The 17,072-nt window shown below is 35.0% G+C and overlaps 1 protein-coding gene across 4 annotated transcripts in view; it reads right to left on the bottom strand.

The window, feature by feature from the left end:
* The window catches only part of step (cytohesin steppke), a 69,261-nt gene that overhangs the window by 15,071 nt on the left and 37,118 nt on the right, over positions 1-17,072 (bottom strand). For all 4 annotated transcript variants that reach the window (XM_028171201.2, XM_028171199.2, XM_089734422.1 and 1 more), the window contains 2 exons: positions 7,639-7,837; positions 5,255-5,516 (listed from right to left, as the gene is read on the bottom strand). In XM_028171201.2, the coding sequence (XP_028027002.2) occupies positions 5,255-5,516; positions 7,639-7,837 (461 nt within the window). The remainder of the gene's footprint in view (positions 1-5,254; positions 5,517-7,638; positions 7,838-17,072) is intronic.

Below are 17,072 nucleotides of genomic sequence, written 5' to 3' on the forward strand. Positions count from 1 at the left end.
CAAACCACTGTTATTTGTTGATACATTTAAATAAATCATGTAAATTTTATTTAAAACATAATAAAACATACAATCGAGAATTTTTTGAAAATTAATATCTCCCAGAATTCTCAACGATATAATAACATTATTCACGATATATTCCTTCTCTGTAAGAAGTTACTGTGAAAGATAAGAGAACGTGTTTATTACAAATAATGACTTGATAAAAACTTTTAAAGTCTAATCTCTCCGAATTATGTGTTTACGCGTACGGCTTTACTCGTGTTACATTAGCATACCTAAAATAATTAGAAATAAGGTTCTTAATTAAAAATTCTAAATTAAAAATAACTGTTCAGTTTCTGAACGTAAAAATGTCAGCGATCGACGTCCGCCATAACACCAAACCTCTTTCAAATCAGCCGCCCATAAGCAAAGCAACGCATCAATTTTATAGTTAACTTTTATTAAGTCGTTAATTTGTAATATAAGGATTTAATACATATTTCATACAAAAAACACAGTCCACGCTCAATTACTATAACACAACAATAACTTATAGCAAAGAAAGAAGAATAAACGGACAGACAAACGGAAACTTTCAAATCGTATCTATAATTATCATTTTACTCGCGAATTAAAATAACTATTAAAATGGCGAAAACAACACTAACTGGTGCAAAATATCAGATGCTTACGAGATCACCACTACGACACTTGATTTCAAATGATCGAATCATTTATGTTCGATGATCGAATTCGTTAAGTTCTAGATTAAACTTTATCAGCGGTTTAATAAGAGTTTATTGTAGGAACATTTTTATCATTATCACGTATACACAGACTGAAGCTATAATGGTATCTTCGTGTGTACGATGAATCTGCCAACAGACGTCATGTATCGTGAGCTGTGTTGACAAACTGGGGAAGCGCGTGTTGGTAAATGCACAATGAAGATTTCCCGACTTGCACGTTCACCGTTGATATTGAATAATTAATTCAATTTGTATTTTAATTTCAATTTTTTTTTTTTTTAGATCAAATGTCAAAGGTCAGCTGACGTCCATCAACAAGCGGAGTATACGTGAGGGGTTGAACTAACTAAAATATTGTGTATAAAATTTTTTCAACTACCACAGTCCGGATTTACCAAGAGAAAAAGACGTTGAATGTTTACAGGACGGCTGCACCTACTCACCCGTGCTTTTTTTTTTATTGCCTTGATGGGTGGACGAGCTCACAGCCCACCTGGTGTTAAGTGGTTACTGGAACCCATAGACATCTACAACGTAAATGCGCCACCCACCTTGAGATATAAGTTGGTCTCAGTATAGCTACAACGGCTGCCCCACGCTTCAAACCGAAACGCATTACTGCTTCACGGCAGAAATAGGCAGGGCGGCGGTACCTACCCGACTCACAAGAGGTCCTACTACCAGTGCGTCCGGGGCTCACGATATTAACCAACATTGACACAACGCATTAGAGTTTCTCGTCGGATCTTATCAGTGGGTCGAAATTCCGATAGGGCAGTAGCTCAGCAAAGCACCGCTCTTGCTAGCTAAGGCTAGGTCTAGGGTTAGTTGGCAAGTCCTCCTAGGTTGAGCCCCGTGAGCTCACCTACCAAAGCGTTCGTAGTTGGGATAACCCCTTATGCTACCAACGATTAGGTAGGCGAAGCGAATTGTCTCATCCCGAAATTTCTACACCATTTTAAGGTGTACCGCGAGTTGAAATAATTAGCTTATTTTCCTCAAATCAGTTCAACAAAACAGTACAAAATTCTTGTTAAAATCTTTGATACAATATTCCGGGTAAACATTCAAATTTTAAGTCTTAAACAATGTTTACTCAGTAATTAGAACATTAACAACGTTACCGGTATGAGGAATATTTAACTTTACACAGTTTACATAAATAAATGTAAGTTTATCAAACGTGGAAATCATTAAAAAAATCTCATTTGCAAGAGTTCCGTATTCCGAGAAAAATTCAAACATCGTTTCTTGATACAGTTTTTATACAAATCAAAACTATGTAGGTACTAGAGAGATCGTTTTTATAAAATAATGAATATGATAATATAGACCAATTTTTTTAAATATAGTAATATAATTTCTAAGTTAAGCTCATATTTTATATTATATTTTTTTTTTTTATTGCTTAGATGGGTGGACGAGCTCACAGCCCACCTGATGTTAAGTGGTTACTGGAGCCCATAGACATCCACAATGTAAATGCGCCACCCACCTTTAGATATAAGTTCTAAGGTCTCAAGTATAGTTACAACGGCTGCCCCACGCTTCAAACCGAAACGCATTACTGCTTCACGGCAAAAATAGGCAGGGTGGTATTATATGAATGTTACTACTGGTTTTTTTTTCCTGAAAGAGCAATTTATGTAAAATAAAGAGTATGTGTAAGACCATGTATACACATGTATTTTCATTCTTTCTATCTCTAGGTAAGTGTTGAAAATTACAATAATACGGCAACTGGTACTCATATTTAATAATAGGTTATTTAATTCGTAAATTAAAAATACAAACTTGCATGCATTTTTGCATTGAACGCTTGTAGTAGCACACTTCCTCTATGTAAATATAGGAAAATTATTCTTTGATCGTGTAACGTGCGATTCCACAAATAATAATAGAAAAACTCGGTGACTACCTACGTAAAACAATTTTTATTCTAAAGAAGCCTTGTATTGGCAACGTCATAAGTTCGAAAAGAAAATTAGAGTGACGACGAAGCCCAACACATTCGCAAATTAACTTCTACAAAAATAAAATAATTTACGTCAAATTTGAGACAAACAATAAAAAAGAATCCTTCAAGGGTAGACTTGGTTTACGTATATAGGTACGTTAATAGGTATTGTCGTATGTTTTTTTTATTGCCTTTGTAAGCAGGCGAGCATACCGCCAACTTGATAGTAAGTGGTTACTGTCGCTCATAGACGTCAGCAATGCCAGGGGCAGAGAGAACCCCCCGGGGCCTACCGTTAAGTACTGAAGTACTCTCCGCAAGCCTCGTTTGAAGAAGGACATGGCATAGCGCTCAGGAAGCACCGTGGAGGGAAGATCGATTCATGCGTGGCTGACGCCATGCAACGCCTTGCGCGCCTTTCTCAAGGCGTAGTCTCCTGGCAGAAATTGGAAGAAGAAGAGGACCCTGGTTTTCCTCTTCTCCTTCTTCTTCTCTGGAGGCGCCGGAGTCCGACATAACCCGGTCTGTTTCCCCCCTCGACCGGGTATCCGTAAATGGATTCCCCAGCGTTAAAAAAAAGGGGGAGATCGTTCCAAAGCTGGATAGTTGATGTATGGTACCGCTTTTTTTTTTGCTACCTATTCTATCTACCCCCGGTGAGCTCACGGGCTCAACCTAAGATAATTTTGCTAACACTAGCCCTAGCAAGAGCAATGCGTCGCGGAATCATCCACTGGATCGGAATCACGACCCACTGAGAGAGGTTACCGCGTTAGGTGATATTTGTTGGCCAAACGTTCTCAATCAGGGCCATCCATCAAATACGTAATTATTTCGTAAACAAAATCAACAGGCTCGTGCAATAAAATGATAAACAAACACAATTTGATAAACCGTTTGATCGTTTGCTTGCTAAACAAAACGAACTCAAACAAAGATAACGCGAGTCAACTTAAGCACAGAGGACGTTCTAAGACCAAGAATATTTATTACGAAGCTATTGAATTACTGGACACGGTACCTAAAAATTCAAACAATGATTTTATTCATTGTATTATTATTAATTTACGATAAGAAAGAGGATGTGTTCGTGTTATTACAGATGAGTCACGGTCGTTTGACGTGTAACCCTCCGATTAAATGTAGCAGTAACTCGATACGACGAGTCAAGTGTGATGTTTCCAAATAAAAATGTTATGGTAGTTGTTAGTGAACGAAACTACGTTGTAGGTCATTTGGATTTATCAAGTCTACATCTTGTCAAGTAATATTAACAGAATATTTAAGCTCTCGAATAATGTTTTCAAATACAATCCTCCTATTTCGTTTTTTATTCTTCTAAATGGGCAAAAGTTTTGACTAAACTCATAAATGAAGATGTCTCTACCAACCTTGACCAGATGTCAAAATCTCAAATATATTATAATAATATATATAAAGGTTGTCCCATACATCAGAACGTGTGATGATACGTGATAGAAACACACAAAGATCTGCAATATGACCTACCATCAACAAAACACATTGTTAAAACAGCACTCCATACCAACACTATAAACGTGAAAGTGTATTCGTATCCTTATTTCACGTCTAAACGATTGACACGGATTGATATGATTTTTTAAAGCGTTAGTATTAAGGCTAATAAAGTGACCTAGGCGAAAAAACATCTCATTCCCAAGGAAACTACACTGATACACTTCCTTGACCACGCGGGCGTAGCCACGGCTGACAGCTATTGAATAATAATAATAATAAAAAACTTCGGCATGAAGTTTTATTATTCTCAGGATTCACAAAAGTTGTACTAATGATGGGACCGGTTGTGATGTCATTCATTGGGTGCGACAACCCTAGTATATATACAACTGACTTCGAACTAGTATCTTTCGCACTTTGTGAAGGCTGCACGACATGAGAAACCTCTTGTCGTGACCGCAGGAAATTACATACCCGATCCTGTAGACCAAATGGTAAATAATCGGACGTCACCCAAAACACGTCATTACGGATCCTCCTGATCCATTAACGGTGCTTTTAAGTACCACAAGCACTAGTCACCTTCCTCGTCGAACCCGTCGCTTGCGACGAAGGGCTCGACGAGTGAATTAACCTACAGACACAGCCCACTAAGTTTCTCGCCGGATCTTCTCAGTCGGTCGCGTGGTAGATTCTGCGAAGCACTGCTCTTGCTAGGGCCAGTGTTAGCAACACTCCGGTTTGAGTCCCGTGAGCTCACCACCATGTTAGGGTGAAGCTGAAATAGCCTCTCAAGGCTATCAGCATAGGTAGAAAAAGAAAAAAAACTAGTATCTCAATGTTGGACCGAGAACTCGCCTGGACGTTTAAAGCAGTAAATACAATAGGTAAATAAATAGTTTTGGTTCGATACAACTAACATTTTTTATTTATATTAATATTTATAGATGATACTGATTAAACGTGAATGCCCGAGTATGACTCACAAATACCGCGTATCTTTAACGGCTCCGATCTCTAGAAAAATGCGCAAAAAGTAAAAACCCAATCATTTAAATCTGAAGGTAACTAGGTAACTCACCAAGAGCAACTCCTGCGGCAGATCACCCCCGTTATTGATGCCCCGGTTCATCGCGACGAATTGTTCTGGCGTCGGTTTATCTTTAACACTCGGATTGTGCAGCGACGTGTTCAGCATTATTATAGCGAAACTAAGAACGTAGCACGTGTCCGCGTTCGTGAAGATATCGGGGTTCAACTGGCAGTATCTCTGGGCAAAGCATTCCATCATCCGATCTATCTTCTGAGCCTCGCCGGGCAATCGAAAACTCCATAGGAATTGTCTGGAATTGACATTAAAATCTTTTATTTCTGACGTGAAGCAGTAATGCGTTTCGGTTTGAAGAGTGGGGCAGCTGTTGTAACTACCTTAGAACTCATATCTCAAGCTGGATGGCGGCATTTACGTTGTAGATGTCTATGGGCTCCAGTTATCATTTAACCCCAGGTGTGCTGTGAGCTCGCCTACCCATCTATGCAATAAAGAAAATATAAAAAAATACTACTGAAATATCTGTAGTATTTAAAATCTTAGTAAACATACATAATTATGGCTATGGGTGTTTTTATTGACGAGAAAAAACCTTTGCCTCAAAATTAAACGCTCTTATTGTGACAACGCGCAAATGATGTTCAAACGTAGTATTTCTGTACGAAAATATATTTCTAACATTGATAGACAACGTCTTTGTTGTGCTTTACACACCGTTGATGACCGTAAACAACAGTAAACACTTACCATCAGATGGGCCACAATCTCCTCTACCAACGATTTTAACAAAAGTATATCTATCATTAGCGGTAACAATTTTAAGAGCCTACAAAATATAAATTTGATCTTGACATTACAGCCTCGACTGCAGATTAGCCTTCGCATATATTTAAATTATGAATAAAATTTTCGAACAAAACGAACGCCATTTTTACATGACACGTCATTGAGAATGAAACAGAAAATAATTTTTACAGGTACAATCATCGCCTGGGGAAATCCGCTAACAGTTAATATATACACCTATGTTGCAAGCGAATTATTTGTTATTTGCGAAGGCGAAAAGAAATCGTTTAAAGTATTTTAGTGATTTGAATTTTTTTTTCAGCACTTTGTGAGATAAGAGTCCGAAAAAACATACAAATAAATACTACAATTATCCCCGCGTTATACATTTACGTAAACAACATTAAGTATTGAATGACATATTTACGGTTCAATCTCGCGTATTTTTAATTTTTTTTTTGCAGACGTTACTTTTTAAAACTCCCTAAGGTTCTCCTTCCTTTTTAGTTCCTTTTCTGTGTTATGAAGCGTAAGCTTTAGTGCCTTTTATAAAGTTTAAGGTGACAATAAATTTTCAATATTTATTATTTAAAATTACGAGTATTTTAATGTTATAACAGTCATATATGATCAGAGATCATAAAATTTGAGCAGAAAAGGATACTACTTTCTTCTAGTTTAATTCGTCCGTCTTATTATGTAAAGTTCTCAAAATATTTTGTAAATTAAATTTGTCATTTACATAATAACATATATGGTAATGAGCGAGCCCTATGTTTCACAGTTATAATTTAATACTAAACTTGGACCCCAGCGGCTTTCTCGCTGTGGAACCTATGAGCTATCATGCTTAGTTTTATCAATATTACACAAGCTGCGTAACATATTTTTGAGTTAATATTTAATTTCACGGAATTCATTATCATGCTGTTTGTCTCCATTACATGTTTGCTCTCTTATCAATCGGCGTGTTTGGGGACATTTTTTTTTTATTTAGGAAATTCCATATTATTTCCTGTTTTTATGTTAAACGGAAAACGAAATAAAAATCTATTCAACTAAATAGACCTCTTTATGAAACGAATCAGAGTGTACTCAATGACGTCACCCAACAAATATCTGTTTGGTTAACACCATACAATTTTATATTCCTTTGCGACTTAAATCTACTTTTCGCCATATCTTAGATCTGCGATGAAGCTTTACAGTGATAGAAATTAAAATTACTTTGAATCGTGCAAACGGAATGACTACAGTTTTTTACTGGTGGTAGGACCTCTTGTGAGTCCGCGCGAGTAGGTACCACCACCCTGTCTATTTCTGCCGTGGAGCAGTAATGCATTTCGGTTTGAAGGGTGGGGCAGCCGTTGTAACTATACTGAGACCTTAGAACTTATCTTAAGGTGGATGACGCATTTACGTTGTAGATGTCTATGGGCTTCAGTAACCACTTAACACCAGGTGGGCTGCGAGCTCGTCCACCCATATAAGTAATAAAAAAAAATTATATTCCTTTGCAACTTAAGTCTACTACTCGCCATAACTTAGATCTGCGATGAAGCTTACAGTGATAGAAATTAAAATTACTTTGAATCGCGCAAACGGAATAAGTTCAGTAACAAGCTTACCTGAGAGCCTGCACGAGTATTAAATCGGTGAAGTCATGGAGATCGACAAAGGCTTTTAGTACCGCCTCGTTGAATTCCGATCGTTCACCGAGGTAGTCGCCTATCGCGGTTTTGCTCAGTCCCTCGCCTTTGTGAAGGAACTGCGCCACGTCCTCCGGCGTCCTCTGCAGTAGACCATTTTCATAAAGGTATTCGATACCTAAAAACGAAATTAAGAAAAAAAAATTGTGAAACTTACTTAATTATTTACACATACTTATATTATTTTTTTAGGTCAATGACAATAAATACCAAGCAACATCTTTATGTATCATAAGTCGAGTGTTTTGCAACAACCGAACCAATTCTATACAAATTCATGGATATTAATAATAATTATGTTTATCTTTTTCTTTCAACTTCGTTCTCGGGACTATAATATATGGATCGCTTAATTCCAAAAATATGTTTTCTTTACAATTGTGACATAATATCTCATACGCAATATGAAAAGACTAGCTTTTGCCCGCGACTTCGTCCGCGTGGAATAGTTCACAAATGATGCTTTATATTAGAACAAATTTGGTTAGCATAAAAAACGTTATAGTGAGCCTAATTTTAAACATATAAACATATGGTGTCGCTGACTTTTTTTTAGATCTTTTAAAGGGGAACAATTCTGTCATACATTCTTTTAGCGAAACTTTAACCGCTTCTGCAGCGTACGCAGCGGAAGCTCTCAAAAGGGAAAAAAAACGATTTTGAAACATTCTTTATTGATGCTCCGCTTGTATTGGTCTTAGCGTGATGTTATATAGCCTATGGCCTTCCTCGATAAATGGGCTATCTAACACTGAAAGAATCGGACTAGTAGTTCCTGAGATTAGCGCGTTCAAACAAACAAACTCTTCAGCTTTATAATATTAGTATAGATCAATGCTAGATCCTCTTCACTCACACATACCGAAGTGTATTGGAAAACAACAATGTCTAACGTCCCGTTGTTATTAACGTTACGCGAAATGAAATCACAAGAGAAAAGTCACAGGAGAATTATACAATTCAAACAATAATACACCTGTTTAAGTGGTATTCACAGTATAGGCGTGGGATTTGGGAAAGAAAAGTTAAAATAATGAGTATGGTCTGCTTTGAATAGTGAAAGCATATTTAACGAAGCCTTTTATTCGTATTATTACACGATATTTTTAATGAAGCGTCAACGAATTGAACAATACTACCATACTAACATTAAAAAATGCCACTCTATAAAATTGAATTCACAATACTCTTTGTATTTTTAACATTGAAGTTTCTTAGCATGAAAACTTTTTCACATTCTTTACAATTCTTTCAAATGTTCTCAAAGTTAGCGTTATTGAAAATGAAGAGAAGCCGCAAAAGGCCGCGCATACAATACACAAAATGTAGCGAAAACTCCAATATCTCAAACAAATAATTTCAAAACAGAAAAAGCTTGCAAATGAAAGTAGTATGCTTGCATTTTACATTACATATTTTTATGCTTGTTCATTTTTAGGATGATTTTTTAGTGTTTTGTCTTTGATTCCTACCATGTCTAAAATACTGCGACAGATGCACGAATACTATTGATACAAAGTTTAGATATGCAATTGAATTCGTGGGCAAAAAATTAATTCAAGCGTGCAGGAAACGCGAATATAAATTATGTTGGCTACTCGATCATGCGTACGATAATTGATTAAATTTGAAATAGCATATACTACATATCCATGTCAGCAGTATGTAATTTATAGGAATTCGAATCCTAAAAAAACATTAAGTGAATTTGTTTTCAAACCACTAATCAGATATTTTAATCGCGGTACATTTTATTATTATCTGGCGTTCGAAGGCTCAGTCTGAAAGCTTAGGCGAGTGGCACTCGACGCCGATATGCAAAACACTCGGAAAGCAAACTGCGGACCTGCATATTATACTCATTTGCTATGCAATTGCATGAGCATAGGAATGCTAAAGACATTCAAACAATGTATTATTGCACGAATACCCCTTGTACATAGACGTCTAGACTCATTTAAAAGGCATCTTAGCAGTTACGCTCTTGAATAAAATACACGCTATTTCTAATATTGTGCACTACCCTATTTTGATATGAAATTTTTAAGATTCCTATGTAGACAAATCAACGAAAAAAAAAAAAAAAACCAACGCCAATCAGTCATAACTTAGTTCGCTAGCCAATGTAGTGACGTCATATTGTCGCATGTAACGAGGTATATTCTGTATTAATCACAACTGAGCTGCAGAGGCGTGACGTCATACGCCCCCGTAACATTACAGAGTACATTACTGTCTTTGACGTGGGTAGAAAAATACTTTGCCATCACAAATGTTGGTTAATTAGTTTGAGCTAAACGAAAGATAAAGAAGGCTAATGGTTGTTATCATATAAACAATGATAAGTGGGTGATAAATTAACGTATATCATAACAATAATTGCAAACAAATAGAAAAAACATTTGTTCACTCATCGCTCATTCTTAATGTTTAAATTATATTAAATAAGGAAAAACTTTAGGAATTATTTGGTTTAAACAGAAATTATGTAAATGAAGTTCATAATTTACAAATGACGTCACGTTTCAAATCACGTTTTCTAAACGTTATTTCCACAAAAAGGGGATCGAAGATCACCTAATGATCACAACGATCTTCAGTGTCCCCAACCGTGTAATGATTGGCGAAAAAAATTGATAGATTACATTGCAATATCGAGAGATGCATTACGCAATCGATTTTATGACATCGATTCGAATCGTTTGCATAGGATTTGAATTCAGAATCGTTGAAACATGGCGGATACTCAAAGCTGTTGAGTGAAGCAACGAAGCCTAGACATTTGTGACGTCAAAGTCTATAACAAGATCGTTAGTAGTAGAGTTAGTGGAGGACGCTCCTCTGCCGTCCAGAAACCTCATTTTTATATCGGACAAGGGTAAGTATAGGTGAAATTTGTATTTCAGTTTGCAATTCCATTTCAAATTTCATCTGAACGTTAAATAGTTTAATAAAAACATAATAGTTTAAAAAAACTAACAAAATACGCTTTTATAGAAAAGCCAAATAAAATATAGAAACTAAATTTTAATAAATTTGAATTAATAATAGTGTAAGGAAAACTGATTTTAGTGTAAAAAAAGCGTGGGGTGCATGGTATCAGTAGTTATAAATATCCTGAAAAGCTTAGTTGGCTTTTCTATCAAAGCGTATTTTGTTGGTTGTTTTAAACAATTATTTATTTTTCATTTATTAGTTGAATTTCAATTTTTTCAATTTTTGTTTCATTTTATTTATTTATTATCTATTAACAACCGTAAGGAAAATGTACGGATTTAAACATATTTTTTAGTGACAACCAATATAAGGTGAACGACCCGAACGTTTCCAGTATCATAACATTCACAATAAAATTATTAATACCAAATTTACTGCCGGTAGAATCGAGGCGAACTTAATCAGTTGAAAATTGAAATGAAATCTATAGTATCTTCAAACTGATTGTTGTGATATAAGAGATAATTCAAGTTAAATCGAGGTTATCATTACTCTAATAAAATTTATTTCCGTAGCTATGAATTGTATGAGAAGCTCATGTCATTATTACTAACTAGACGATGACCGAGCTTTGCTCGGTTTTTTTTGGTAACGCCATCTTGTTGTGTCTTTAAAGCGGTTAGTTGCCCTCAATTAAGAAAAATAGTATTATTAAGAGTTGATTATTGAAAACACGAATAAAGCAACATTTTCTGAAAATAAATCGTAGTTAGATCGATTTATCGCCCCCAAAATCCCCTGTATACTAAATTTTATGAAAATAGTTGGAGCCGTTTCCGAGATTCAGATTATATAGATATATATTAATATACAAGAATTGCTCGTTTAAAGGTATAAGATAAGTCCTGCGTCGTTAAAGAATTTGTGACTTAGAATCCGTCTGAAAGCATAAGTGCGCCTCTCGCTCCCCTAACATTTCTCGGCTGTTTTTTAATAGTGCCTTGCGAAGGTCGATATATTATGTTGTGAAATTTCATGTTATAGACTATGTTTGTATTTTGTAACACAAATCTATTTTCGAAATGTTCTTGACGCGAAATTCTCTAAGTAATTTTTAGACTCCAACATAAGTTGTTGCCTTCATAAATTAATTAAGACTTCACAAAAACGTTTCAAATAATGACGATACATTTTTATTGTTGTTCTTTCAGCGGTATTCTTTAGAAATCTAATCATGATATTCGGTTATCTTTTGTACAAGTTTTTAATTCTCTCGGGACTCTAATTAAGAAACACCGCACAGTGGGTCGATACTGTGATTTTAGTGACTTAGGGACCAACTTTGTTTTTTTATAAATTTTGTTATGTAGATTGATAGAGCTCGTTAATCTCAATAATAATTGTTTTGGGCAAAAATTACAAAAAGTTTATAGTTTGGTCAGAAAAATGTGTTTTGTGATTTTTTTGTATGGAGCGGGTCACATTAAATTAAATTCCTGCTAAGTACCGCGAGGTCCCGCTTTGAAACTTTATTTTCCTTATACCTTGTCTAGTCTACTATCATTTGATGCTATGAACATGTGCATAAAGTTGCAACTCTGCCAAATAAATGAATCGAAAAAAATTAATAAATACATAGAATAAAAACCTTTATATATTTTTTCGTAAGTGCTTTTAAGTTAAATTTGATATGGATTAGTAAGTAAAAGCACGTAATGATACCCATAATTACATAATACCTAACAACAATACGTTTAGTAGGTCTCTAATTAAGCAATCTCTCTAATTATTAGGATCTCTCTAATTATTCTCAAATAATTAATATTGTCCAGTTAATAATACATTAGATCTAATTTAATCAGATAGTAACTTACATATGTGTGTGGTGAGTGTGTGTGCGTGTGGCTGTGTGTGTGTGTGTGTGTGTGTGAGTGTGAGCGTATGTGAGTATGTATACATCGTATTTAGGCATCTGTTCAGTTGTAAAAAAATTTTCTGTATGCACCTGTTTTGAATTGCAATCCAGATTGTTATGTTAAACATTTAAACTTATAATTTCTTTGGTTGTAATTTGTTTTGTGCATCAATAAAAAGAAAAAAAAAAAAGATAGTTAACATTATTTAATGAGGATAATTAGTTAAGCAGCCATTACTGGGTAGTAGAAAATATAGTAAACATTTGTTTGTCTCTAGAAGTATAAAGTAACCATGCTTATTATAAACTAACTAGTGTTCGTTTATTCGTACTACTACTAACATCTCGTGATTGTCGTTGTGATCTTGCTGTTACCGTTATAATTGATAATTTTGTTAACAATTTAGAATTAAGATTTTAAGAGAGCAACTACAGTCGCTGTCTGATAATAAAAAACTCTTTCAATTCGTACAAAATCAAATAAACGTGACCGAAGAGAAAAATGTTGAGCTCCAAAAATTCTGTACGCAATTTTGTTCAAATATAAGTGCAATATGGAAACGAAGTAGTCGCATGTTAGCACAGTTTATAAGAAAAAAATGTAATTGGTTAGAATGTGCAATAAACTGGCCCGAAGGAATGATACCTGAAACTATCAACACTGCACAGGAAAGGCTCGAGATTTCTAATACTGAAGATGTTGAAAATGTATCACCCTCAAATGTACTGCAGAAGCCTCGACATCTATTTTTGCACCTCGAAAACCTTTTGAAGAATTGGGATCCAGGCAAAAACGAAGACGCATTAAACAAATTTACCAATCGCTTTCGTTATCCCCGGATGAAATGAAAGCTACTACAATTGCTAGTTTGAGAAACACTAGAAATGAAGATGTAGGAGAAATAATGAACCGCTTGTCAAATCACCCCGAAGATCTAGAAAAAATTAAGGAGTATTTAATTACAAGTAAAGTGAAAAGTAGTACATATTCTCGCGATGAGGCAATATTAGTTTCACTTAAATTAAGTGGCAGTATATAAACCTAAGAGAAGCAGCAAGTGAAAATGGGTCTGATTTATACCCTTCTTAATATAAAATTAAGCAAGAAAAGACCAAATGTTATCCAGGGAAAGACGAGGTAATTATTACTGAAGAAGGAGCTGCTATTAAAATGCAGGCATTACTAAACTTGGCGCTATATAGGCTTTTAGATGTGATTACTTCGGATTTGGACTCTGCAAGAGAGCTACTGCTTATAAGCAAATAGGCTTTGATAGAGCCCCAGGTCAAAGTAATTATAAACAAAAAACTGAAACAGAGTTTGATGATCCATCTATTTTCATGGTCAGTCTAGTTCCTATAAGGCTTCAGAAATTTGATGGAACAATTGTTTGGGAAAACGACCTACCCTCATCAACTTTTTATTGCCGTCCAATAATGTTTAAATTTACAAAAGAAACGCAGTCAACAGTGACAATTATAAAAGCTAGCATAACAGAAGAAATAGAAAGACTTCAGCCATCAAAAATCAAACAAGTTGAAGTTAAGCATCAATTGCACATGATGATGATAGACGGCAAAATAACCTCATATTTGTCAGAAACATTTTCTGCTGTCTGTGATATTTGCAAAGCAAAACCGTCTGAGTTTTTTGGAGTGACTTGCTTATCAAAGAGAAAATAATGAAGAAATATTCCAGTATGGAATCTTTACATGCCTGGATAAGATGCATGAAGTGCTTATTTCATATCGGTAAATATAATTTTATTACTTCACAATTTTTTCATCGTATGTAGTTTCCTGTGAGATAATTTTTTAAATGACACTTTTTTGTTTACGTCTTATCGTTTGGACTTCAAGAAATGGAGTTGCAAGGGGCGATGACAAAGAAAAAATAACAACCAGAAAAAGTGCTATACAGCAAGCGTTTAAAAAGGAATGCGGTTTACTTATAGATGTTGTCAAGCAAGCAGTAAGAACAACCAATGATGGCAATACTGCCAGAAGATTTTTCAGGGATGCAGAAGAAACAGCCCGCATAAAGGAATACGTAAAGATTTAATAGAGAGGTTTCACGTGATTCTTTACTTTGTTGCATCTGGAGAGCGCGTTTCCAATTCTTCCAAATTTTTTAGATATACTGCAGTATTGTATGTTAATTTATATCCCTGGTATTATATATACCTTCCAGTATCCATAAATTGTTGGCACATGGCAGTGATATACAATAATGAAGAACTTTGGTGCCATTCGTATAGGTAAACTCTCGGAAGAGGCAGCGGAAGCTCGCAATAAAGATTTTCGGAAATATACAGAGAGTTGTTATTCAAGAATAAGAAGTAGAACGTCGACTAATGAGGATATTTTACAAAATCTTCTTTCGTCTTCTGACCCAAAGATCGAAAGGTGAAACAAAATATATAATATTTAGAGAGATTGCATAATTAGAGACCTACTAAACGTATTGTTGTTAGGTATTATGTAATTATGGGTATCATTACGTGCTTTTACTTACTAATCCATATCAAATTTAACTTAAAAGCACTTACGAAAAAATATATAAAGGTTTTTATTCTATGTATTTATTAATTTTTTTCGATCCATTTATTTGGCAGAGTTGCAACTTTATGCACATGTTCATAGCATCAAATGATAGTAGACTAGACAAGGTATAAGGAAAATAAAGTTTCAAAGCGGGACCTCGCGGTACTTAGCAGGAATTTAATTTAATGTGACCCGCTCCATACAAAAAAATCACAAAACACATTTTTCTGACCAAACTATAAACTTTTTGTAATTTTTGCCCAAAACAATTATTATTGAGATTAACGAGCTCTATCTATCTACATAAATTTTTTTATAAAAAAACAAAGTTGGTCCCTAAGTCACTAAAATCATAGAATCGACCCACTGTGCACCGTTCCAATTTAATTAAAGGTAAACACGGGAAGTCGAGTGCTTCCTGTAAAAATATCATGTCTTTGGTATTTTAAAACAAGACCGTAATGATGAGAGCTCGAGTTAATTTACTTAGTTTTTAATTACCTTTGTGTTTATTATACTAACGTATTCATTAGAATCATTAGTAGCGCGAAGACATTCGTTGCTGAGCACATACCCTATAAATTTTCATAGCTAACGGGCAAGCTGTCCAGTGCACTCACACATATCGAGTGATTCCATTATACCGGGGTTCGAATACTAATGTTTTAATCTTTTAAAAGTAAACATCGCACGTTTCCAAGAACAACGTTGACGATGAGGAAACAAAACCCTCAATATTTCGACATCTCACCACGGATTGGTAACACCATCCTGCATATTTCTGCCGCGAAGCAGTAATTCCGGTTCGAAGGTTCGGACCGCCGTCGTACAAAACAGTATCCATATCTAAAAGCGGCTGGTGGCATTCACAAAGATAATATAACTATCTATAGGGACAATTAACTACTTAGCACCAGGTGCGCCATCATAAGCCTGCCCATCTATAGTAATAAAAAAACCAGAGTGGCTTGAAATGGTGAGGATTCATTGCACATGATTCGTTCATCGACGTAACACAGACCCAGAGCCGCACCGCTTCTAGGCTGAAGACCATCATGCATTAGTCCCAAAAATTTACGACTAAAAATGGATTGAATACAGTTTACCGCTATTTTAGTTTGAAACGGTACCTAAGCCGGATTTAGAAATCTACAATATTTGGTTATTATTATATTTGCATTTATGTACAGGTATGTATATAAACTAGTTTCGAAATTCGATAATAATGACGGATGAATTCATTTTATATTATATATATCATATTTTTTTGGTTTTGATATTTTAAAGAAAGAAAACAACTAATCCTAGTTTATTTTATTGATCAACCTAAAACTCGTTAATAACTACTAAGCCAAAAAAATACATCGATTTACGCGAGAAAATGAGGGGAGTAAACGGTACTTATTGTTTTTGTCTTTGCCTAAATTATACACAAACTTAATAGTTAAATTTATTCTAAAGTGAACGGAACTGTCGATCATCCCTAATTTGAAATAAAAAATTGCGACATTCGCTTAGAGCCAGGCTCGAGTACATATCACTTAATTGCAATGTCGTTGTACATAGAGCTACTTACTGACAGTAGTGGCAATATCCAATCTACTTGATTATATTTTATCTAAGGGTAACACAATCATATTATTAATGTGCTACATATTTATATCTGTTATTGAAAGAAATGACGTTCAGTGTATGTCAAGCGATGCTACCATGTCAGTATTCAAATCCCACAGGCAAATAAAAAAAAAGTAAAGAAATATGTACAAACGTAACTAGCACGTGTTCACAAGAAATTTGTAAATTTGCGTAAGTAACTCCCTAGTACCATCTGTGTGCTTCGTGCGAGTTTTTACGTTCTCGATAGCGTAAAAGTTAACTCAAATTTGTATGGAGTTGGAAAGTTTGCATACGTTTGCCGCTAGAGGCTCTGTTCCAACTGCATACAAATTCATATTCT

This window comes from Bombyx mandarina, chromosome 17 (assembly GCF_030267445.1).
Source record: "Bombyx mandarina strain Sakado chromosome 17, ASM3026744v2".
Lineage (NCBI taxonomy): Eukaryota > Metazoa > Arthropoda > Insecta > Lepidoptera > Bombycidae > Bombyx > Bombyx mandarina.